This window comes from Myodes glareolus, chromosome 3 (genome assembly GCF_982192425.1).
Source record: "Myodes glareolus chromosome 3, mMyoGla1.1, whole genome shotgun sequence".
NCBI lineage: Eukaryota > Metazoa > Chordata > Mammalia > Rodentia > Cricetidae > Myodes > Myodes glareolus.
The window spans coordinates 53,785,488-53,811,788 of record NC_142028.1 but is presented as its reverse complement, the minus strand read 5'-3'; the positions used below and the strand labels follow the sequence as shown (position 1 = coordinate 53,811,788).

Here is a 26,301-nt window from a genome sequence, read left to right as displayed (position 1 = left end):
TGTGAAGAGTGCCGAAGCCTTTTGGGCATAGGTTTCCTGCAGCAATTCTAGCTGACCTCTGAGTTAGTCTAGTCCTGATCAAAAACTACATAAAATACACCCCCACTCCACCTCAGAGGTCACCTATGGAATCCCTTGATGGAGGTAGACAGGGAGCTTCAACCAGCCCTCAAGTGATCAATTCTGCTGTCTCTCTCAAAGACACAGGGCAGTTTCACGGTTGCTGGTGGCTAAGAAAACTCACCGAGACAGCTCAGGCTAAATCACATTTAATTTAATAATCACAGATTTAAAAGGGTTGATAAGCAAAGGCCTCAGCATTAATATGTAAAAGAGAAAAGACACAGTGCTGTTTTCTCTTCCTGCCCAGGACCTCTCTCCTTTTTACACTAACAAATAAGTAAAGGCTTTTGTGATTTCCATCAGGTTTAGCTAAATGAAATTTAGCACATTTATAGCTGTTGCTAAAATGTACTAAACAATAAATGGGCAGAGGGATCCAGAGTAGGAAGCTATATAATACAATGGCTCAAAGAAATAATTATACTTGGCTCTTTGTAAAGCTTAAGATTCATGCACAAGGCGGAGGAGCAGTGTGGTATATCACTGTGCCCGCGGATGAGAGCCAGCACTCCATATCAACCTATGACACAACAAGATTCCACATTAATCGAACATTTTCCAAGAGACGAAAACTCACTCTCACGTTGGCTCTGAAAACATGTAAACCAACACACACCATGATAAAATGCAGAATACACTTTCCTGATGCTATTGGACAAGAACAGTGCCACTGGTCCAAGGATCAGGCCCTTAGGGAAGTCACGGCAGCTGGAAAGCTCTATTAATAAATGAGGTAAAATGAAGACAGATAAGAAATACATATTTGGCTGTCAGAATGGTGTAAGCCAAGAGTTGTTGGCTAGGATTTCGGTTCACTCTGTGTCAGGATAGACTGGCCTAGTCGTTCTGGAAAACCAGAAACCATCCAGTAGCACCTGCTTCAACTTGTTCATTTTATAGAAATTTGACAACAAACATCTCATGTATATAAATGTTTATCATGGCACTGCCTCGACAGAAACTGAAAACAACACACACAACTGATGAAAACGTCGTGCACTCATCACACGATAGTCTGAGGAAGAGTGAGATATACTGCCCATAAGATCCACTGGTAAGCAAGTTGGTAGACGTCGGGGTAGTATGCGTAGGATGGTCTCACCAATTAAAAGTTCATGTTGTAATAATGTAATATGTGGGTCGTGGTATATTTAGAAAATATCGTTGAGAAACATTGAAGAACTTTTATTCGCTAAGTCATGCCTACCTATAACAATCAAATTGGTGAATATATGTTATTTTAATGATGATTCTAGAATTCACCATGTAGTCTGGGCTGATCTGAAACTCATGTTCCTCCCATTGAAGCCTCTCAATTGCTGGCTAGGTTACAGGCTTGTCACCCCACACCTCACCTGACAACAGTATTTTCAGATATCACATAGCAGCTTATTGGAAGAGCTCACTAGCCTCCAAGGGGTTGAGAATGCACTCTGGGCACCACAGGAAGCAAGGAAGGAGGCACAGGGCTGGAAGCACACTCTCAATCAGCCTTGGTTCCCACAAGATATGTGAACACTGCTTATAGGAATCACACAGCATCCATCTCACTGAAAATTTCATCATTCAAACAGACTGATGTCATTCCATCCCTGCGAGGAGCGAAGCTGCAGTGGTCCATGAAGGCACTGTGGGACCCCATGTTGCTTCCTTTCTTTTTTTGCAGGTCCCTCAGGCCTGCGACTGTCTACCTTGACCTCAGACAGGCGTGGGTCAAAGGGCAGCAGTCATACTGGGTTTTTAATAGCTCTTTGCCTTTGTACCTAATATTCGGTCACCATATTCACAGAGAAGTGGATCAGCAGAGCCAGCAAGAGTTTGGCACCTATAAGCTCTCTGCTCTGCTTTAATCAGGGGGCATGGGCATCACTCACTGCATTTTCATTTGTTGGACTTCTATAAACTTTATAGGCATTTCCTAAAGAATGTACCTCCAATGGAGTCTATCCATGTTGGTGGCAGACTGTTTCAGTCAGGCCGTCAGCTTGGAAGTGGTGTTGACCAAGGATAAGAAGGCAACAGCTATGCTTAGTGAAGGCATCGGCTCATGGTTTTACTCCATGAGAAAACTCAAGACGGTCACATACATACGTGTATGTGGTGGCTGATCTTGATTACCAACTTGACTGCATGGAGAGGAGTTGAGGAGATTGGTGAGCCATATCCTGAGTGTGTGTGCGCGTGCACATGCGTGTGTGAAGAGCAACCCTGAATAAAGGAGGCACCATCCTGGAGGTGAGGTCCAGGGTAAATCAAAAGGGAAAAGGGAGAAATCCAGGTATTGCAGGCATGCACTCTGTTTCCTGGTTGCCATGAAGCAAGCTGTTGTGTCCACCAGAACTCCTACTGTAATAGACTTAAAACAATCAGCCAAAAGAAAGCTTTCCTTCCTTAAGTTGTTTATGTAGGACATTGGGTTGCAGTGACTACCAAACCAACACGGCACACACGCATATGCACACATGTATCAAACTTATTTTACATATATGCAGATGATAGACATGCATGATTTATTTATTTATTCATTTAAATATCTCCCATTGGCTGAGAGTAAAACAGTAAACATATTAAAAAAGGGAAAGGAAGACAACACACAAGTATGATTTATTCAAAATATACAAGATTCAGGTTATAGTATGGCAAACTTTTGCCATTATTTCAAGATTAGATGCCTCCTGTAGCATCTGATCTTGAAAAGGTTGCACTGTCAGCATTGAGTAGGGGACAAAGGACATTGTCTGGGGTCCAGAAATTGCCTCTCAAAAATTGGCTTCTAAAGTTTATTAAAGGAAAATGCATTCACTAATATATATATATATATATATATATATATACATACATATATGTATATATATGTATTTCCAAAAAAAATTTAACAGCCAAATCTTATGAGCTTGGCTGGAGCTATATTTGGCATCAATGCCTTGAAAGTTTAATATATACAAAACCTATGGAAGAAAGTGCCCATGAATATCACAGGAGCTCACAGTTAAGAGTCAGTATTATAGCACTGGTATTAGCTTACTTATTAAAAATAAAATATTCCTCTCTTTAATAAATATTTGTAAAATACCTAACATTTCATTTGTTCCTGAGATTATGGTTCTGTCATTATTTGAGGCTGATGATTAAACAGGATCCGAGTCTCTTTATATATACTGCTGTGCTTGCAGAATTGGAAAACACCTGCACGAAGCCAAGAGTTAAGCAAAGCAAGTTTTTAATTAAACATTAATAAAGAACGAGAGAGAGGGAGAGGGAGAGAGAGAGAGAGAGAGAGAGAGAGAGAGAGAGAGAGGAACAAACAGATAGACAGACAGACAGTGAAAGACAGAGATAAAGGCAAAGAAAGAGAGAGACTTACTTTTGCTTTTTACTCTTAAGGACCCGGGGCGGGGGGGGGGGGGAGAGACAGACATACAGACAGACAGACAGTAAGAACAGAGAGAGAAGCAGAGAGAGAGACTCATTTTTTGTATTTTATTCCTAAGAATGAGAGAGAGAGAGAGAGAGAGAGAGAGAGACAGACAGACAGACAATGAGAAACAGAGAGACAGAGGCAGAAAAAGAGAGACTCACTTTTGCTTTTTATTTCTAAGAACCCAAGCAAATTAGATGAAATGAAAATAAAAATAAATAAATAAAATAAAAACAGGCCCTACCACTCTTAGCTTTAGTGGGTGAGAATGAGAGAGAGGCCAATGGCTAAGCAATGCCTGGCAAACGGTGAAAGACACCAAGAAAAGAAAGTTAATGGTTTGGTTCAGCATCCGTCAGGAAAAACAGGACACCTTCAAGATCCCAGCCACAGGCCCTGGCAGGAAATGGCAATCGCTTGCATTCAGAGCTGATGAGGGCAACAGGGCTGCCAGCCTCCCGCCCTGGGGCGGGCACAGGGGGTTCTGGTCGTGGGTGACTTTCAAAGCGGTCCTTGGTGTGCCTGCTTCCCTGTCTATTCTGCCCCTAACAGATCCCTCATGAAGTGACCATTTAGGGAAGTCACACAAATGTGCTCTCTAGCGCCTCGTATCGGCTCTTTGCTTACAACAGTGAGGAATCATAAACACACATGCGTGTATCAGTCTGCTAGGCCTTCTTCCAGTGTGAGCCTTCCAGAGACTTCCGAAACACAAAACAGGCCTCTGGACTGAGCTCCAGAAATGCTGTACTGTACCAAGTTTTGGTACCGGTAATCACAAATGGCCTCCTACCCGCTCCACCCCAGAGCCACCAATATATGCAGCAAGCACACCCACGTGTGCATCCCACACCAGGGCGGAGGGACAGAATTAGGGGGAAAGGGCCAGAGAAGAGTGTGCTGGCTGGCCTTGGGTGGAGCTGGGAAGAGCCTCATGGAAGTGCTCACTGCAGAAATCCTTTCAGTGATAGCAAAGGCAACTCTTTCTTAGTGTTCTGAAGTGGCTGAGATCTTGGTTGGTCAGGGCAGTGACTTGTTTTGACTTACTCTGAAATGGTCTCTATGGTGGTAAGTTTGAAAACAGGCTCCAGGAAAGGATGGTGCCAGTAGAGGCCCATCAGAAAGGGGCTTCGAGGCTCCAGCTAAGAGAGGAAGGGAGTTGGGTCCAGAGAGGCAGGGATGAAGATGGGGAGAGTTGATGTTCGGCGTGAAGGTGGAAGCAACAGACATATGGCAGGGCAGTGGATTTGGAGGAAGAGAGCAGGGGTTAAAATGAGGGTAGCAAGTTTAAGAGGCAAATTAGTCAAGGAGTGCAGGCAGCTCAAAGTACAAGTCTGCATTTTATCCGAAAGGGTCAACCAACTAGGAAAGCAGGCTCCACGAGGGCAGCCACTTTTCTTTGGTTTACTGCTGCATTTCCACAATTTAGACTTGAGCTGGGGTGTAACGGGCCATTTGTAAACATTTTCTGAATAAATAAAAACGTAATCCCTATATAGGTGTGTGTATGTGTGTGCAGGTACATGTATGTATACCTGCAAGCACATGTGAAAGTCAGAAAACAACGTCAGCTGTTATTCCTCAGATACTGTCCATCTCGCTGTGTTGAGACAGGGCCTCTCATTGGCCTGGAGCTTGCCGAACAGGCTAGGCTAGGTTGGTCAGTGAGCATCGGGGATCTGCTTGTATCTGCCTCCCTAGTGCTGGGGTCACAGTGCATCTGCTATGCCTGTCTTGCTGCTGCTGCTCTTTTGTTATGATGTAGGTTCTGGAGCCCAACCTTGGGTCCCTGTGCTGGCAAAGTGAACACATCATTGACTAAGCCATCTTATCAACCCCTTTCAGTGGCTTCTCACCAGACTGGTGAACATTCCAAAACAGCAGGGGATCCAGCTGTGCTCTCCTGCTCTCTGTGGCTTTCAAGGACCAAACTCAGGCCACTGGGCTCATACGGCAAGCACCTAGCACTGAGCCATATTGGTAGCCCTCCCTTTTAAATAAAGGTCCTATTCTCTCTTAGATAATTAATATTTTATTGCATTTTAATGAGACAAACTATTTCTGTAATATATTTGTTGGCCACTACCCACGGGCAGTGTGATACTTACAATTTCTGGGTCTCCTGATCAGTCAAAAATCTAAGGTTACTAACACGGACAGTTTGCCCAGAAAGATGACAAGCAACAGGGGCCAAAATGGTCACAAAAGGAAATTGAGGGTTCATAATCTTGTGGAGTGGGGTTCAGGATTAGGAAAAAATGGAGTTATAGCTCCGTTTGGAGACAAAATAAAACAATGGGTTGTAAGCATTTAGGCTTCCCCGACAACATCAGCATCAGGACTCGAGAAACCTGACTGAAAACTGAGCCATCAAATGTTGTGGTCCTCATTTCTCTACACGGTCGTGATTAGCCCCTTTCCAGTGCTCATAAGTACTGTAATTCTTCATTTGAGGTGATAGGAAACAGGGGACAAGGCTCTGTATATTTTAGAAGCTCTAAAGTTTATACTATATATTGAGAGCCATGAGTATAGGAAGAAAATTATTCAACATGCATCCATCTATTTTCCATCCATCCAACCATCCATCCACCCACTGCCTATCCATTGTTCAGCCAGCCCCCATCAACTTCCAACCGCTCATCCGTCCTTCTAGCCATCCTCCACCTACTGCCTATCATCCATCCACATAGAAGTAGCAACATTTATAACTAGCAGTACATTCAGCTCTTACAATAATCTTTGGAAAACAGATCTTCCAGGGAAAAGAGACTATTGTTGCCCACATTTACAGCAGAGAAAAACTGAGCTTCCGAGAACTCCACATGGCTAATCACAACTGAGCACGCGTGTGTCTACAGCTGTGTAAACACCAGAGGACAGCCCCAGCCGTTGTCCTTCCTCAGGTGTTGTTCACCTTGGGTCTGTTTGTTTTGCTCTGTTTTTTCAAGACAAGGTTTCTCGGTGTACCAGTCCTAGCTGTCCTGGAACTAGCTCTTGTAGACCAGGCAGATCTCAGACTCATAGAGCTCTGCCTGCCTCTGCCTCCCAAGTGGCTGGGGCGGCTGCCAGGGAATTCCAGGGACCACTTGTCTCTGCCTAGCAGCGCTGGGATTACAAGAACGTGACACCGCACCCACAGTTTTCACAAATACGTGGGTTCTGGAATTGAACCCAGTCCGTTGAGCTATCAAGGACGCACTTTATTGACTGAGTCATTACCCCAGGCCCAGAATTTGGACTCGTGAAGCTCGAATCTCTAGATAATCGCTTTCAAGCATTTCTTCCTAGGTCATTTAGATGAATAAGAGACTCACAGATCTGATTAGATCAATCAGACCATAATAGGTTCTTTACCATTCAATAGCTGAAGTCGTGAGTTGGTGACCAGAGAGGCCTTGTCCTGAGCCATCTAGAGCACTATCACCTACTGGCTAATACAGTCACAAAACCAGTGACAAGGATACTTGATGTCTTCACGATGAGCCAGGACAAGGCACAACAACATGGAGGAGTGTCCAGTGATACTTGTGTTCCACACAAACCGCAGAGAAGCTCCTGCTAGTGTCAGGAAGAAACAAACACACCGACTTTACTATAGTGCTTTAGGACCCTGACAAACAGGGAAGGATGCGATGTCCTTTCACGGGAGACGGGCACGTTCCTCAGCGGAGTGAAGGGTAAGCGGAACTTAGAAAAGCATTTCAAGCATGGGCTGGGAGACAAAGACAGGGGAAGAAGGACACACATGTAGATGTAAGTCAGGTAAAGATACGGCATGGCATCAACAGTATAAATCATTTATAGATGAGGGCAGATGGGGCAAAATTATTATTCTTCAAATTTGTCTGTCACTGTCAGGGTAAGACTCTTTCTGTGGAATAGACTCTCAGTGTTTCACCCACTGACCTTCAAGTCATTGTTATCCTCCTGCCTTAGCTTCCTAAGTGCTGGGATTATAGACACAAGCTTTCTCTTCCCTGGGACTTGAACCCAGGACCCTGAAAATGCTGAGTAGGTACTCAGCTGCTGCTGTAACCCTAGGGGGTCTATTTCTAGGAAAAGTGGGGAGGCACAGAGGAGGTTTCACTTGCCCCTGTGTGATTTTATCATCACAAAATGCTTGAAACAGACTTGGGAAAATATCAATAAGCTGTCTTAAAACTGAGAATTGCAAGCATTTGTCATTATGGTTTTTTTTTTGCATCTCTATACAATTTTTCTTTTTGGACAGGAAGTTATTATGTAGCTCAGGTTGCTTTAAAAAAATTACCCCATGATTCTCCTGTCTCAGCCTCCAAGTGTGGTGTGCAACCACCTGACTCCTGAAAAATGTTCTTTTTTTCCTGAATGCTGATATTGTTTGTGTGATAGCAAAGTGTAGGCCTATCACACAGAGCTTAATGTCTAGTAGCATAAACTCAGACGGCAAGATTCAAAACAGCACCCATCAAACGGAAAACAGTTATTCAGCAAAAACCTCACCCAAACACAAAAATCAACTAACTAAAAGCGATAGGGACATTATGAGAGAATGAGACCGGAGGCCTGCCATATTTCCCTGCGTCTTTCCAGCAGGGTTTATTTCTGGATGACCACATGCACAACTGCATACACGATGGCGATGGAACTGTGCATGAACCTTCAGTAATTTTTTTTTCAACAAAGGCTTAACTTTTGCCTTCTTCCCATGCCGTAAGTCACACGATCTTGCTTATAAGATTTAGAACCACAGATCATATTCCTTATTTGAGACGTACAAGCTCTTCCACAACAACCAGTCAGAACACCAGAATATAACGTTCAGAATAAACCTTAGCAGGGGGTGAACAAGGACTTTTTTTTTTATACTGCAAGACGGAAAGAGAAAAACAAACATTCGTTTGAAATGGCAGGAGAGTCCGTTCTTAACCTCGCGTTTGCTGAGCTGTGTGACGAAAAGTTCACAAATGTATTTTAAAGACTGGGAGACTAAACCTGTTGACCTTAAATGATATGACTCTGGAAAACATATTTATGTTATGTAATGTGATAAAAAGTAAAGGTCACTTTGCTTTGCAAGGTGAGGTTGAATGAGGATCTTAGTTTCCTGCTGCTAGTTGGTAGTTAGTTGGTGGTTGTACTTAGTAGTAACTAGTACTTGATCCCATGGCTACCCACTCTCTTCAGCAGAGGGTAGGTGTCTGTCAAGTGGCTCCTCTGAAGGCTGTGCAATTTTTAACTCTACGTCTTCCTGTTCATGTGGCCTTCACCCTCCACTTCCTTCTTGCTGGCTCTGATGTAGTTCCGGTCTGGGTCCAGCACCTGCTGGGAGGCGTTTGTAGAAGATGCTATGATGTATTGCCAGTCTGATCCTCCTCAGCTGTTGGGAGCTCCGTGAACTGCCAGCTCTCAGCTCCCTCTGGAAATTGCCCCTCCTTTAAAGAGAGCTGTCTCCTCCAAGGGGAGTCCAGGTTTCAAGGGCCATCTTTCACGGGGAGCTAATGGGACTAAAGGGGAAAGGCAATGCTCTTGTTACAGCTAGGGATAGATATCTCTTGGCTCCAGAGCTACCTGTGAGGTCGGTTGTGGCTTCACTGGTCATGAATTGTAACTAAACCTCTCTGGGCTCACTTAACTCTGCCCTCTTCCTGGTCTCCTATACAGGGAACAATCCTCACAGGCCTGCTGATAACCTTCCTGCTTATTGACCTTAGTCTGATTGCTAAGCAACACAATCTGCACCAGCATGCATGCTGCTCCTGGCTCCAGTGTACGGTGAGTTGGGTTTGTTACGGACCTGTTCTCACCCATGACCTGTGAGAAGTAACGTAAGCCTCATTGGAGGTCACACCCCTCATTTCCAGACCCCGAAAAGCGCTTCACTTTACTGTGAACATTCGATGAGCCTGAAAGACAATAATGAACGGTGCTTGCCACCATGTAACGGGCTAGATAGTACGGCGAAATCCAGATCTTGACTTTCGTATGACTCTGGGCAGTTTGTTGTCATTACCACATGTGTGCAGGGCCCACAGAGGTCAGAAGAGGACATTGGATCCCCTGGAACTGAGGTTATTGACAGTTAGGAGACATCATATGGATACCGGGCCTTGAACTCACTCTGTTCTGAGTGACGCACCAATATTGCCATCAACACCTTTCTGATCCCCTTCCCTTCTGACCCCCACTATTCTACCCTCTTGAACTCTGCCATCCTCACTGCTGCCAGCAATAGTTAGTTCTAAGTCAGTCACTCCCTCTCCTAAGAGTCTAAAGGAAAATGTCAGAAGTACAAGACCATTTGAGGGCAGGTGTCGTTCTCAGTCCAAATGTCTCTGACATTCTTTCTGCTCAGCAGGCTTTGAAGAAATCCTTTTCACCTGAATGCCCTTCTGTTTCCCTGCCCCTACAGGACTCTACTTGTCCTTCACTGACCAGCGTAGGGATCAGCTCCTCCCGGAAGTCTCCCACGGTCTGCCTTTCCTATTACTCTTGTCTGGTGCGTGTTCTCTGAGTGTCACCTGAAAGTCAGCCGCTTTCCTAGAGTGTTAGTTTCTTAGAGTTCTCTCCTCCTTAACCTCTTGTTTATGGAGGGCAGGGGAGATGCCTACTGCTAACTTTTGGGGCCGTAACTGGTAAAAGAGTGAGCCGATGTTCATTTTCTTAGGTATGAATGAAGAAGCATATTGATCAATCACCGGTCATATCAGTCATCACATTATAAAAAAACCCGAAGAACCGAGCAAAAGTAAGCCGATCACTTACTTGAGCATCTTTAAATTAGAATCTTAAGTGTTTGCACTGAGTTTGCATTTGGGGGTGGGGTGCCTTGCGGTGGGGGGGCGGGGGATGGCCAGAGCAAAACAGTAGTTGTCTTCTTCTATCGCTTTTCCTTACTTCCTTGAGGTAGGGTCTCTCACAGAACTGAAGCTTACCATGTTGGCTGGGCTGGCTGACCAGTGAGCTGTGACTTCTGATGCTGGGGTTACAAACACGTGCTGCTCTGCTCAGCTTTTTGTGTGAGCACTGTGACTCGAACCCATGTCCTCATGCCTGCATAGCAAGCACTCTACCCAGCCCCTTAGGTTTTTGATGAGAAAATCTTTCAAATTCTGTTTTTCTGTGATGGAATTGTGGGCCTTTCTTCCCTTACCATTGCTTATACCACACTGCTTTTTAAAATGTAGTTTCTTAACTACTCTAAAGGGGAAGAAATTTTTTTTTTCCAAATTGATACCAGTCATTTAACTCTAAGCAGCAGAGTCACAGATAGCTGTTCTACTCCAGTAGTATCAGAGCAGTCACAGATGGGTAACTGCATAGCTGTGTGACAATAAAACTTTATTCATAAACACAGGAGACCAGTTTCCAGAGTATAAAACAAAGGGTCAGAACAAGCAAAGTGCATGTGTTTTAAAATAACAGAGACCGCCAAATGCTTGGTACAGACTTGTCTTGGGGGACACATGACTTTTTTTCAATCAAGCTAGGAAGACACAAAACTTAAGTGTTAGCACTCTGGATCATCATAGAGAAATGAGCTCAGAAATCTGACTACAAGATGCCTATGGCTTCCTATATTTATATATGAGGTTAAAAGAACATGGGACTGCCGATAAGAACATTTCAAATACCCTACATCTAACCCATACACGAAGGAATTCTTGCCTTCTTTCTTAATAAACATTTACCCACTGAAGATAGGAACTTAATTTCCATATAGCTTGTCTCAGGTATAAAACCAATAGCAATACTGTCAGTGACCTTTTATCCCAGACACTCTGAGCTCAGTGCTAAGGTTTTATAAAAACAAGAACCTGCCTTTATTAAGTATTTTCTTATGCCTGCAAAGTGTCAAGTGCTTTGTGAGTATATCTCCTGAGTTTCCCCCTTGATCCCACACTGCAGCTATAGTGCTGCCTTGTTACCCAAGAGGAAATGAGGTTCAGAGAGGGGAAGTAATTTGTACAAGGTCAGGTTTGGTCAAGTGAAGCCTGCAGACTGTTCAAGTCCTGAACGCTGTGTCTTCTTCTGTGCCAGCTGCCTGTCCCAGAGGAGCTGATCCAGCCACTTCTAGTCATAAATACCCCAGGTTCAGTTCAAGTTGCGTCCTGTTGGAGGCAATGACTCCATTCACAGTTTATAGGAAATTCTACCTTGGGGACTCTGGTGAGGAGAAAATCTAACCCCAAGTAACAAATGGAGGGCTTTGTTAGAGCATGCCACACTTCACAAAAAGCAACAAGAGTTGATCTTTTGTCAACAATATTCCCCCGTCACGTTCTAACTCACACGAGTGAGATAATTAATTACCACAGTGCATTCCATCCAGGAGAGGTATGAGCAGGACAGGCAAGCAGCTGAAGAACGAGCTTTGAGGATTTTGCCTAAATTATCAAGTCTTGTACCTGACGGAATCAAACTTAAGTCTTCGCTTATACAGTGGGTCTTTGTCAAACAGTCTCAGGGGACTGCTCTTTCTGCTGTTTACTTAGCCCCATTACTACAAAAATGCCTTATAGTAACTACCGTCATTATTCATAGTTTGTTGGCAAATTAAATCACTTGCTGTTCCAGCATCTAGAAGTGGAGGAAGTGTTCAATTCCAAAGAAATTATGCCTTCCCAGCTTTGCCAGCCAGGCAAAGAACATCACTGCCAAAGGCTTTATGAATAGGTGAAGGATCATCTTTCAAGTGTAGTATATGAATAAACAAAACACCCTAGAGGCCTGCCAGATATTTCAGGTAATGGATATCTCCTGCCCCACCCTGCTCACTCGCTCTCTAGAGTGATCCAGCAATGGCTTTCTTCACAAACAAGACTATTGAGACTAGAAGCAAGAAAACTGACACCTTAGAAAAACCAACAAGATGATTTAAAAAAATAGGTTGAGTAACACACGGTACTCTGGTGTGCATCCGGTTCATACGGCAGCACACTGGGCAGAATGGCAGCATATTCTTCTACGTGGTTTAGAACTCAGGATCCTAGGATAGCAATACAGGCATTCTCATCCTGAGCCCTCCACACTCAATTCAAACCACTGCAGCAACAATACTTTAAAAGGTATTTGTGTCTTCATCTTTGAACTTACCTTGAAGAATAAGCCTTTTTATTGAGAGAATGCTCAGTTTGAGATTCTCATTATGTGAGAGACGCCGCTGGTTGCATTTAAATTGTGCATGCGACGTGTGTGTGTCCATGTGCATGCCTGAAGGCCAGAGGAGGACTTCGCGGGTGCTGCCCTGTCACTTTCTGCCATCCTTCCCAGGGTTTCTCATTGAGCCTGGAAGTAGGTCTGGGGCCAGCAAGTCCCAGCAATCCACCTGTTTCAGTTGCCAAAGGAACACACGGCCATGGCAGTTTCTTACGTATGTTCTGAGTATTTAAACTCAGCGCCTTGTACTTGGACCACTCTCTTGTACTTGTACTTGCTCTCACCCTCTGTGAACTCAGTGCCTTGTACTTGGACCGCATTTGCTCTCACCCTCTGAGCCGTCATCCCAGTCCCTGGCTGAATTTTAATTAAATATTGACCCTTCCTCAGTGTCCCTTCCTTTGATTGATAAAGCTTTGGGGAGGATCCTGAACTAAACTATGGATTAAACCACGGATAGATTCACAACTGAATGGAGCCTGTGAAAGGTGGAGGCCTTGATAAGAGGAAATGGATGACCAGGAGCGCGTCTTTGGAGGACACATCTTTTCCATGGCGCCATTGTCTCTATTTCTGTATTCTGACTACCAGAAGGCAGTCATCTTTGCCTAGTCATGGTCTCCCACTATGATGGTTTTACCTTGCCACAGCCCTAAAAGAGTGGAATCAGTCTGTCATTCTGGACTGAAACCTTGAGTCAAAGTAAATCCTCCCCACTAAGTGGTTCTCTCGGGTATTTGTTAGAGCACTGGACACTGACTAACCCAGGCAAACATGTGGCCAGTGGACCCTAGCTCATTCCCAGTTTCAGACGCTGCCTTATACTCCAATCAGGCAATCTGCTATTTTTTAACCCCTTTGTTTGTTATTACCACCTTAAAGAGTCTTTTATCTTAATGTATGTTTTTGTTTGGCAATCCAGTCATTCCTCATTTAAAAAATAAACCATTTATTTATTTGGGCTTGCATGTGGGTGGGTGGGTGCCATGCGTACGAGTGGAGGTCAGAGGACAACTTGTAGGAGTCTGCTTTCATTCTAGCCTGTGGGTTTTGAGCACTAAAATCAGGTCATTAGACTTGGAGGCAAGCGCCACTACCTGCCGAGCCAGCTCACTGGCTCCCCTTTTCACTTTTAATGCCTCTTTGCTTATTCATTATTATCATCATTGTTATTATTGACACACTGAGAATTGAACCCAGTGCCTCAGATATGCTACCAGTGAGCTACACGCCAGACTGAGGAGGAAGCTTTTTCCTTTTGCATCTCTTCCTGAAACCATTTTTGTTCCTTTTGGGCCGTAGCATGCCACTGAGGATGTATGGAGAGTCATCCTGTTCCCTGAGCCAATTAGTGCATGGCATCGTGGCAGTGCATGACATCTGGGTGGGCAGACCCTACATTAGCAGCCCAGAGGATACATAGGGACTTTTTTCTTTTTGATAGGTGGATATGAGCAATTCACTCTTTCTCTGGCTGTGTTGATATGTAAGCCTGACGGATGGCCACATTTATCAGACGCCAGGAGGAAAGGAGTCTGAGGAGGATGAGCCGATAACTGCACACACCAGGCTGGGGAACCAAGCACAGAGCCCTCGTCAAACCGCACCGCACCGCACCGCACATCTGCTCTCTGAGTAGAGCGTCAGCTGTGTCACTGTCACTTCTTTTTATTCCCTTGCTCTTACCACCATAAAAAAATCCTAGATAGAACAGATAATATTTACTAGATGCTTTCCAAGCTCTAGGCAGTGTGCTAAATATTCTACACATCAATTAACTCTTATTAACCTCTTTAATTGGCATTGTTCTACCCCCCACTTTACAGAGGATGAAAGTGAAGCACAGGAAAGTTAATTTCCCCGTGGTCCCACACCGGGAGAGCTTGGATTCATCCCTTGTCTGTCTCGGGGGCTGAGGGTAGAAATCGTTTTCTTTACTACTTTTCCGTCTCTATCATCCGCATCACTATTTATTGCTCAGCGTTTGAAAGGTGTTTTTATTTGTTTGGTTTTGGGAAAATGATCTTTCTAAGCTAGCGATGGAGCTCAGAGGTAGACTATTCACCCAGAAAGACAAGGGCCCTGGTTCCACACCCAGAACTAAACAAACAAACCAACAAAATCTTTAAAAATGACCAAGCATTATTAGGTCTGTGACTCAATCTGGGATATTGGATAGCAAGCCCCAGGTGAATGATATTGCTGAGGAGTGATACTTCTGGTTACACATACATGCACATGTACTGCATGCCTGCCTACATGAGTGCACCCACATACTCATGAGCCCATACACACAGAACATTTTCAAAATTGAAAAGACTAACAACTGATCAATCTTTCAGAGAAGCCAAAGTCTCTCGGGTGTTCAGAAGCTTTATTTCTAAATTGCTCAGTAACAGCATTAGCATTAAGCCACAAATCCTCTGAATCCAAGGCCAGTGGGGCACAGAGTCTGCCTGATTGGCTACGATGTTTGCACTTGCCTTTTGAAAGTTCCTCAGATATTAAAAAGGAAAGGCAGCACTACACAGGGGTGGGCACTTACTCTACAAACAAAACTGAACAGGGACTTCCCAACTAAGAAAAGGTCTTCCTGATTCCGAAAAGCCAGGGGTGTAGTCTCCTGTGGCCAGATGGGCTCTTTCTACAGTTCCCTAATGCTCTCAAGCCCCAACGGCCTTCCAGGGCTCTCAATGTGTCCTGCTGGCACCATTTCAAAATGCATAACATCACAGACATGTTAGGCGAGCCAGGAGCCATGGAATCACAGGTTAAAATGTTCTTTATATTTTAACAAGGATGGAAAGCGAACATTCATTCCTCAGAACTCTCAGAGTTTGTCCTCAGCTGGCCTTTATTCTATCCGGCTGATGGAAGGCTATGACTTTCCAAAATCAAAGCTTGGTCACATGAGGGAGACACTAGGACAGACACATTTCAGCCCTATTAGGGATAGGGTCAAGTTACATGTCAGGGGTTTCAAAGATTGTAACAAAGTTACCCCATACTCAGGAAATAAGTCCAGGTAAAACCTTCATAATTTAACTCTGTGGTTTTTTATATTTTATCTTAAAGATATTAATAACCAAAGCAGAGAACTTTTAAATCCATATACTACTGTTCATAAAAATTCAGGCAAGTTGCGGTCCCAGGCAGGATGAATGGTCTCCTCATTGGGCAAAGTTGCTACAGATTTTGCCTGCAAGATGGGGCCAGCAAAGGAATAAAGAGGCTGTGTTGTGTGACAGGTTAAATCCAAGCATGAACATGCCAGTGCTTGGCCAAGCCACCCTTCCCTTCCCTAGCCCGTCAGCCTCCCACAAAGTGCTCAGATTTTGCTGTCCTTCCGCCCCAAAGCCAGTCGACACAGCACAGAATCAGCTTTTCCTGGCTGCTCTCTGCAAGCCGAGGCTGCCTGGTGGAAAAGCACAGTAAAATCAGAAGGAAGAAGGCAAATTCACTGAGACATGCTGACAGCAAGCAATGATGGGAAATCATAGCTTTTGAAATGGCCACCCCCAATGAAATGGAATAGAAATAATCCTCTCAACCTCAAAGTCGCTTTCCACAAACGCTAAGCCACAAAACCACAGTCCCCTTTACTAGTGTCAGTAGGTAGGGACCTCCACCACTTTATAACACATGGTTGCTGGTGTGTGTGTGTGTGTGTGTGTGTGTGTGTGTGTAACTCCCAAGTGCCCCCAAGTCCAACTGGGAAAAAAATGTCAGGCCACCGTTAACAGAACTGCTGAGGATCTGACCCAAGCACCAAGCTACCCGTTAGAAGTTGAAAACAAAGGTATCGGAAGCGTGAGGTTATGAAATCATACAGGTGGACCGGCTCCCGGCTGAGCGTCCGCATCCCGCAATGGCCCCAGGCGCGGGCTCACGGGCTCACCTGGTACACGTCCCGCAGCCCGCACCACGTCCGCAGCACCTGGTGGCAAGCCCGCAGCCTCTCGGTGTACCATCTCCGCAGCGTGGACACCGTCAAGTTCCACACGAAGCGGCTACCGCTGAACAGCAGGTCCTCTACTCCGCACATGAACACCGAAGCCATTGCCGCTGCTTTCCCTCCAAGCCTGGGGTCCCCGATACTGGGTTCGCCACGCTGCTGCAGCTGACAACCCCCGGGGGTCAGATCTGCCACCAAACTCGCCTTTCACTGTATGTCCCGGTCAGGTTGGGGCGGCATGCCCCGGGATTGGGCGCCAGCCAGCCAACGGCTGCCGCTGGCACGGAGGCTGTGTCACCCCGCCCGCCCGCAGCGCCAGCTTCCTAAGCTCCGCCAGGCCAGCCCCGGGCGCTCCCTGGGCGCGGGAAGCCCTGGCCGGTGAGGACTCCCCGCGGCGCTGCTCCAGGGCACGGGGCCACTGGCGGAGCCCAACAACTCTTTGCAGGCCTAGTGGGGAGCTGCATTTCAGTGCGCTTGCATACACCACACCACACACACACACACACACACACACACACACACACACAGAGAGAGAGAGAGAGAGAGAGAGAGAGAGAGAGAGAGAGAGAGAGAGAGCAAGAGAGAGCAAGAGAGAGCACCCCAGGACCCCTTTATTCTATTCTATAAGCTCTCTGCCTTGCATCTTGCTCTGTCCACACCTCACTGATAAACACCTTTGGGAAAGTCACAGAGGCATAAGGAAGGGGAAGAAAAAAAATCAGTAACATCTCCCTTTGGATCACAGCCCTGGGGGAATTGTGCATGTTTTCTTGGCTCTACTGAAGCCAGATGTGAAGAGCCTCAAAGCAACAGAGTGCACGCGCCTCTAGACTGTCTTTGCTCCTAACATGAGGGTCTTCAAGTAAATGCCAGCCTGCTGTGGTCACAAGCAAAGCAAGTCCCCTGGCACCCCAGTGAGTCCAGTTCCACGGCAGCTGTGTGCTCAGAAGGAAAACAAGGAGTCTTTGGTCCTCTGCAAACAGCATCCAGTTGTGACTCGCTGGGAACCAGAAGCTTCAAAAGAGGATCCCTGGTCAATTCATATAATATTCAGGCTCAGGACATGCCTAGCTGCAGCTGGCACCACGAACCAGAATGGGGGGCTTGCCATTCAAAAACAAATAAGAAATAAGTAAATAAATAGAAAAATAAAACCTGTTCCTCAGCTCAAGAAGTCATGGGACAATTCAAGCTTTTTAAGGGTCTCCCATCGGGACTGATACCGTCGAAGGCATTTGAAAAGGGAATCCAAGGAGTCCCACATACCCCCAGTCTGGATTTTCCTTTGGAATGCTTGTACATTGCAGTCTCCCAGAATCCTATCCCATTTCTCAGAGCGAGATCACTACACCTTGGGAGCAACCCAATTAAACCTATTGGATCACATATATACGCACAAAGATATGAGAGTGTAAGTGTATATACCTGGGGAGAGAGAAGGGACCAACAGAAAGGGGAGGGAGTCAGGAGAGGCATTGGCTTGATTATGATCAAATTACATCATTCACGTGGATGAAAATATCACAAGAAGCCCATTATTATATATAATTAATATGTGCTAATAACAATAACAAATAAAAAAACCCCGCTGTGCCAGATTCCAGGATGGAGATAGTCTCAGGTATTTTCCTCTGAATTCACCTGTAGGACAATGGCGAGGGTTTCATTGGTGGTTTCACACCTGTGTTATTATCTCTGCTATTAAGTGGCAGGGAGGTAAGATGCCAAAGCTTTTCTTCCACACAAGCTCCGGAGGCCTCAGGACAGATTATCCGGGAGTCAATCAGCTTCACTTTCAGGTTTCAAATGTGCCCTTAGCATCTTAATTCAGGTGAAACACAAGCATTCAAAACACCACCAAAACCCGTCCTCAAAAAAAAAAACAAAAACAAAAACAAAACAAAAAAACCCACAAAACCCTGCTGGCTTCAAAGTGGCTGTGTTTATTGCTTGGTGGTCTGCAGGATGCCTAGGCACAGCTGCTCTGAGAGCTGCTGCTCTTTCTCGGCAATAAACCTGTCTGCCCATTCGTATCGACATTCTGGCTGCAGTGCACCAGGACAGCAGTCGTGGTGTTTATACACAATCTGATATGGGAGGTTTTTACTGAATTGGGATAAAATGAACCAAGCATAATGTGGAAAACAAATGCCACCTTGCTGATGGGAAATTCCTGAACTTCAGAAACCGGCCTGTTAGAGTGAACCTTGGGTACGCACGTCTTCTCTTAATGATGTAGCTAACTCAGTTCTCGGAAACGTCAGGCGGCCTAGGGAATACCAGAATAACACCCCCAGCAGGTCTCGTGACACTGGCCTCCGAGAAAAGATGCTCTCGAGACACACTGGCAGGTACCGATCAGGTCTCATGTCAGCAGTCAGTTGCAGTCTGAGACATTTTCATTCAAGGTTTCAAAGCTAGTGCTCTAGAGAACACTTCTTCTTCCTTTACTTTCTCACATGGACATGCTTGAGTGTGCCCATGCTTGCTCACGTGGATATGCTTATGTGTGTCCATGCTTGCTCACGTGGACATACTTATGTGCATCCATGCTTGCTCACGTGGAGGCTAAAGTCGATGTTCGTGTCTTCTTCAGTTTCTTGGCCACATTATTAGCATTCTTTCCAAAGGGAACCCATGGAGTCAGGCTGCCCTCAAACTTGCTGTGTTGTCAGGATGGTCTTGAACTCCTGATCCCCTGTCTCTACCTCCCAAGTGCCGAGATTACAAGAAGGTTCTAACACTTCACCCAGTTTATGTAGTGCTGGAGATTAAATCCAGAGCCTGTACATGCTTGACAGGTAGGCATTCTTCTGGCTGAGTTATATTCTCAGCCTCTCTATCTTATTCTTCCAGACAGGGTCTCTCATTGAGCCCGGAGCTCACTGCTTGGCTCGACTGGCTGGCTAGTGTGCCCCCAGGATCTGCCTGTCTCCACCTCCCAGTTCTGGGGTTACAGGCACTCACGCGCACCTGGCGGTTGTTGCTTGGGTGCTGAGGATCTGAACTCAGGCTTGCATAACAAGGACTTGGCCCACCGAGGTACCACCCTCATTCCTACTGCCGACCAAGGCCTAAGCAGCTTTTCAGGAAGGGAGACAAGGTATCTAACAGAGTTTGCCAGCCCAGCCAGTCAGCAGCACTTGGGGGCTTGTTCAGGTTGTGAGTTTTCAGCCTACTTGTGGAACAGAAATCATGGATACTGAAGTTAGTGACTTCAATTTTCACCTGGCCTGAGGAACTTCCACTTCACATTAAAATCAGCCCCCCCTGTGGAGGAGAGGGATGGTGCATGGGAGCTAAACCCGCTTTCAAACCATGAGTGCCTTGAATACACCCCTTAAACAAGCAAAGTCTCAATGTCTTCAGGTATGACATGGGGATATTATAAGAACCCACCATGCAGGTCCAGGGAAGCTCAAGTCAAAAGACTCTTCAGGAAGTGTTTAGAATGGTGGCTGACAAAGGGCAAACACCAGGGGCAACTAGCCACCCTCACTACCAAAAGCAGGAATTGTCTGAACTTTTCAGATTTAGATAAAACAATAAGTAAAATAAACCTTAAAATTTTTATTTTGTGTGTCTGTGAGTACTTTGCCTGTATGTATGTTTACCATGTGCATGCAGTGCCTGTGGAGGCCAGAAGAGGGCGTCAGATTCTCTGAAACTAGAGTTGTGGACAGTTGTGAGCAGCCATGTGGGTGCTGGGACTGGATTCCAGGTCTTCTTGAAGAGTACCCAGTGCTCTTAACCGCCAAGCCATCTCTCCAGTGCCCAAATATGCATTTTTTTTAAAGCTGACTATGTTGGTCTACGCTTGTGATCTCAGTGCTTATAATCTTAGAGACAAAGATGGGTAGAACCTTGGGATTTGCTGGCCTAATCTAATCCTGAAGCTCCAGTCAGTGACAGACCCTATCTCAAAACAAAACAAAACAAAAACAACAAACAAACAAACAAACCACCACCACCAACAACAAAAACCAAGAGAGAAAATTCTAGACTCCACATGCACATATATGTGTAGGCATGCCTGTACCCCATACGTGTAGTCACACAAACATGCAAACATGCATCCACAAATATGCTTTTTTGAAAACAATTTTTAAATTACTCTGTAGATAATTTTTCTTTGCTGAGGGTAAGAATCAGAGGTGACTTGTTTTGAAGAGCTGTTCTGAGGCTCTGCTCCAAGTTCCCTAAAATGCTTTTAGTTGCTCAGTCTTCTTCACCAGAGCCTGCCTTTCCTGTAGACTTAGGAAAACAGAGGACACTCAAAGTTGGCTATAAGTCAGAAGCCACCGTTCCCACCAAACACAGGTATAGATACTTCCTCTTCCACTCCAGGAACTGACCCGAGTGCAGCTGAACAGAGGCGGGTAGCAGCAGAGAAAAAGAGCAGTCTGGATGATCAGCCGCCAGGAAGGACCAGATCCCAGACACACACCTTGAAGCTGGTCTGTAATTTTCCATGGCAAGAGAGCTAAATTACACTAGTCTGAAAACCGTCCTGTTTCCCCTTTTTAACTCAAGAAGCAGATTTCCCCTCTCCCCAGCATCAGAGCTCCCTGCAATACCCTGTAATTTCCTGGCGCTCTCTCCAGAGGGTGAGGGGATGGGATGCCTTGGCTGATAGCATTACTCATACACCTGGGAGTGATGCTGTGGACGTCAAAGAATACTTATCCTCTTCCCTGGGGCTTCTTTAAACAATCAGCAGGAAGGAGAAAAGCAGAGTACCAGAAAGACGGTGAGAATCGACACCCCTAGAAAGGGACAGGCAGCCAGCTCAAACATGGCTTCCAGCGGTCCCCACTGCATATTAAAGAGTCCGTCTGAGTGGGGCATGATGACGTAATCCTAGACCTGGAGAGGCTGAGGCAGAAAGAGCTCAAATGTAGGAGCAGCCTGGGCTCCATAATAAGATCCAGTCCCACCTGGGATACACATCTCTAAAGAGCAAGATGAGAAAAGAAGCGAGAGTCCTCCTAGCATCTGTGGACATCGTTCAGCTGTGCTCCTTCTACCTGCAGTCAAGCTCTGAAAAACCAAGGATGTCTGGCCCAAAGCTTAAGGTGGCTGCACGCAAGGTCCAGCTCAATGGTTTCCGAGTAAGAATAATTTTGCACCCCACTTTGAAATCTGCACATTTTGAGTGTCCGAGGGGTGCTCCTGACATCTAGTTATAGAGGTCTGGGATACTGCTCAGCATGCTGTGGTGAGCACAACAGTACCCAACATCAGAGATCCAGGATTGAAGGACCCCAGGTCTAGTGAAACTGGTTCCACACACCACTTCTTCCCTCCTGTGATGTCTACCATGCAGAACATCCTCCCTAAGGGACCAGCGGGAGAAGGATGAAGCAATCACTTCATGTCAGCTTTCACACCCCGCAAAGTACAAGGAACTCGAAGCCTTCAAAGAAAGAGCTGGAATTCTGCTTCCCACTGTTTCATTTTGTCCTTTTAAAAAAATATTTATCATAAAAAGAAGGCATAATTTTCATCACAAGCTATTGATATTTTCGTGCTTTACTTTTGGCTTAATTGTTTTAAGTTCAGCTTTTCTTTAGCATTTTGTTTGTTTCGTGATGTAGTTAATCTAGCTTGAAGCTCACTATGTGTTGTGCTCTGGGTGAGAATGGTTCCCATGGGCTCATGTATTCAAATGGTTGGTCCCAAGTTGGTGCAACTGTTTTGGGAAGGATTAGGTGTGCTTTTGGAAGGTATGGCTTTATTGAAGGAGGTATGTCACTTGGGATGGGCTTTGAGGTTTCAAAAGCCCTGGCACCACCATACCTGCCTGCCTGATGCCACACTCCTGACCACAATGGTCATCGGCTCGTGCTCTGAAACTATAAGCGACTCCCCAGTTAATGCTTTCTTTTCCAAGCTGCCTTGGTCGTGGTGTCTATTCACAGCCATAGAAAAGTAACTAAGATACCAAGTAACCCAGCCTGGCTTCGTGCTTGGGATCCTTCTTCCTCAGCCTCCTGAGTGCTGGGATTACAGGCATGTGTCACCAGCCTAGTTCTTTGGCATTTAAAAACATTTTCTCCTCCTAGGCTGACCTTAATGTGGAGTATTAGTCTTTCTCCAGGGACATGTACAGTTATGAAGGTGTCTCGTTGCAGACAAGGAAGAAGAAGGTCACCTGCAGTTTGCTTTTCCCTGCTCTGTGTGGAAGCCTACAGCGCCACCCACCCAGAAGCAAAGCATCCTGGCATAGTTCCCCATGGAAGGGTCAACGTAGCTTCTGGAGGGTGTTTGTGACTATGATAATGGATCTTGGTTGTCAGTTAAATGAGATTTAGAATCACCGTGAAAACAAGCCTCTGAACATGCCTCTGAGACTTTCTACACCGGGTTAAGTGAGAAGATCCATCCTGTATGTGGGCGGCCTCATTCCATGTGTGAGGGTCCCAGACTGAATCAAAAGGAGAAAGTGAACACTGACATTTGACCGTGTCCTAATTGCAGACGCATGACCAACTGTCAGAGTTCATGCTCTGCTCGAGTGCGGACATCAGGTGACCGACTGCCTCCTACTCTCGCTGCCATGGCTCTTGTCAGAGATTTTCTAATGGCCATGAGAAAAGTAACTAACACAGTGACTTTGGGCTTTGCCCACTAAATCCTACCAGCGCCCTGCTCATCACAACAGCAACCCTCCAAAGCCTTCCACATGTTCTACGTGGTACTGGGCAAACCGTCCTCCCCTGAAACCACCCGTGGACACTGGGGAAGAGTCTTTCCCAGCCATCCATGATCCTGATTGGCACAGCGCAGGCAGTCTCTGTCGACCAAACTGAACAATGCATGTCCGTGTCAGCAGCGAATACGGAAGGCAGTCCAGCCGGTCTCCAAACACACATGCGCCTTTGCCAACTGCCATCATTTGTACCACGTAACAGCCCGGGACCCAAGCAATGCACTCAGGACACAGCGACAGGACTGAGACCATCTCTGTCTGTGAGGGCCTTTGAGGGGAATGAGAACGTCAGATGCTTGAGTGAGGATCACAAAGGAGCAGGCAGTGTCACAGGGGGACCCACAAGAGGCGTGTCACGCAGGGTGGAGTCAGGAATGTCTCCCCGAGCAAAGAAGGCTGAGATCTGACTGCTAGGGAGAGGAGAGATAGTGACAGTCAAGGAGGTGACAGGCTAGAAATCGGAGGTTCAGACATCTGTGATAACTAAGGTCCTGAGGTCAGAAACCTTATATATTTGTGAGTTTTAGGGAGAAGGACAACAAGCATCCAGGAGTCACTTAGGGATGAGGGACCAGGGTAGCCAAGTAGGGGTGCACCTGCAGAGTCACAGGGTGCAAAGAAAGAGTTTGAAGTAGGTTCCAGAAAACACTCCTAACTTGCACAATGGAGGAAGAGGAGCTGGGCCTGGTGGTACTAGCCTTTCATTCTAGTTACTGGGGGTGTTAGGGTACAAGGATCCTTGGGTCTGCTTGGGCCACACAGTGAGTTGAAGGCTAGCCTTGGAGACACACTAAAGCCAGGCCTTGAAATAAACAGTGAAATGAAGGTTATGAATAGAGGTTGGTGGAGTACTTGAACAACATGCATGGCTCTAGATTAGGTACTCAATACCGCAAAAAAAAAACAAAACAAAAAACAACAACAACAACAAAAAACGTAAAGTAAATAACAGATACAGAATGGAGGAAGAGCTTGGTAGGAGTAGTTGTCCTCTACATGCAGTCAGCTCCAGGCCTCTGAGAACCCATCCTGTGCAGCAGTACCTGTTTCTTGTGTAGAGGCCGGCACACCCCCCTGATCTGCCTCTTACTCCCAAAGGCTGGAGGACCTGGCCAGCAGGGATATGCTCTTCTGCAGTCCCACTAGAGCAAAAGGTTAGGGGGTTCACCATTTCCTGTTCTCTGTCTCCTTTCCCTGAGGGCCATCTAGTTTAGTTCATCAGCCCCATCCTCAAGGAGCAGGAGAGGAAGGGAAGGAAGTCAGCAGTAGAACAGGTAGGGCCTCGGGTCCAGGAAACCTGCTGCTATTTCTGCAGCCAACGATGAAGGAGGCTGACTTCTGGGCCTACGAGTGGCGTCCCCAAAGGCTGGCAACATGGCACACTAAATAACATCCCACACGAAGGCAGCGATTCAGCTTCTGCTTTGGCAAGATCATTCCACCCCTACAAGATCAGGAAGAGAAAAGATAGGAAGGGAAGGCAAAGAAGGGAAAGGAAAGGAAAAGAAGAGAAGGAGGGGAGGAAATGTGAAAAGAGAGAGGAATGCAAGGGGAAAGGGGAGAGAGGAGGGAAGGGAAAATTCCTTATTCTCCTGAAAATTTCATCCTTCATTGTATCAAGTTGTATTCTCCCTCCTCAAATGCAAGAGGGGAGGGGCACTGCCTTTCTTGTATAAATCAGAACACAGTTCCAGGCTCCTGGTTGTCCCCACTTTTCTCATTAACCCACTGAGCAGATGCTGGAAACTCTTCCCAGGTCCAGTTTTAGACCTCACTGTTCTGGCTGTGAAAGTGTTTGAAGGGGACGCTGGCTCTATGGGAGCTGGTGTGGACCAGACAGAAGAGGCTGACCCCATTTGCAGAAGCAAAGGTGACAGTCTTGTGACTGACTGTCCACCCCATAACCTGCCACCTTGTGTTTCTATCTCATTTACATCCACATCGACAATGACAAAAATAAACTGTAATAAATCTTATAGCATCCTTTTCTCCTAAATAAAGACAGAGGGCTTCACCTTCTCCATCCATTGATTTTCACGGTATTTTCCAAGAGTAAGAAGTAGAAAAGGTCATATTCGTTCCACTTGATAGATATGAATCCGATACATAGAGAGGTTAGAATACCTGCGAAAGATCAGTGGGGAAATGTATAAAGTCATTCTTATATGCTGTAGCTGCTAAACTTTCAGTCCTGCTCTTGGAGACAAAGGTTTCTTTTTGTATTTATCAGTTATACTTTTCTTTGGCCTCATACTGAAATTTTAAGGCACTGTCTTAGCTTGGACTGCTGTGACAAGAGGCTCATATACCAAGAGGCTCCAACAGAACACACTTTATTAGCCTGGGGACTGACTGTGACAGAAAGCACACCCCTTGGGTTTACCAGGATTGCAATTAAAAAAAAATAGACCTAAGACAACAAATGACAGAAGAGCGTATGGAGGACAAGTGACTCGAGACACAGAGGCCCGTCGCTTCTGTACAACAAACAGTAGAAGGGAAACAAAGACTTTCGTGCAAATTCTTGTTCTTAAAAGACCTACTAACCGACCCTGCTGGGTATAGACAGGAAAGTGGAAAGGGAGAAATCAGCCAGTGCCAGTCGAGACTAGGAAATCCTTAAAACCAAGCTAAAACAAAGAACTCAGGGCCAATCCATCTCAGTCTTCTAACAAACGTGAGTGATCAGTCTTGAAAATAGACCATTTTCCCATCACCAGTAAAAGGACGGAAAATCTGGTATGATTATTGCTAGGAATTTCAAATATCCGGCCCTTGGCAATACAAGCAAAAGAAAAGCCAAATTGAGTATCAAAAACAAAACAAAACAAAACAAACCCCCAAAGAGACACAAAAGTATTTCTTGTATCTTGTAATTCTAAAATTGACTTCACAGCGGAAGGTAGCAACATACTGTACTTCACTATGAAATGGATACTCGGCGAGAAGAAC

At 45.7% G+C, this 26,301-nt stretch overlaps 1 protein-coding gene across 4 annotated transcripts in view; it reads right to left on the bottom strand.

Annotated features, from left to right (window-relative positions):
• Positions 1-26,301, bottom strand: part of Frmd4b (FERM domain containing 4B) — a 332,373-nt gene that overhangs the window by 168,172 nt on the left and 137,900 nt on the right. Inside the window, exon 1 of one of the 4 annotated variants that reach the window (XM_085686781.2) lies at positions 16,581-16,900. The exons of 1 other annotated variant lie outside the window; for it this stretch is intronic. In XM_085686781.2, the coding sequence (XP_085542907.1) occupies positions 16,581-16,742 (162 nt within the window). In that variant the 5' untranslated portion in view covers positions 16,743-16,900. Of the gene's footprint in view, positions 1-12,619; positions 12,829-16,580; positions 16,901-26,301 lie in introns of those variants that run through there. 2 more of the 4 variants (XM_048438441.3, XM_085686780.2) reach the window with 2 other exon arrangements.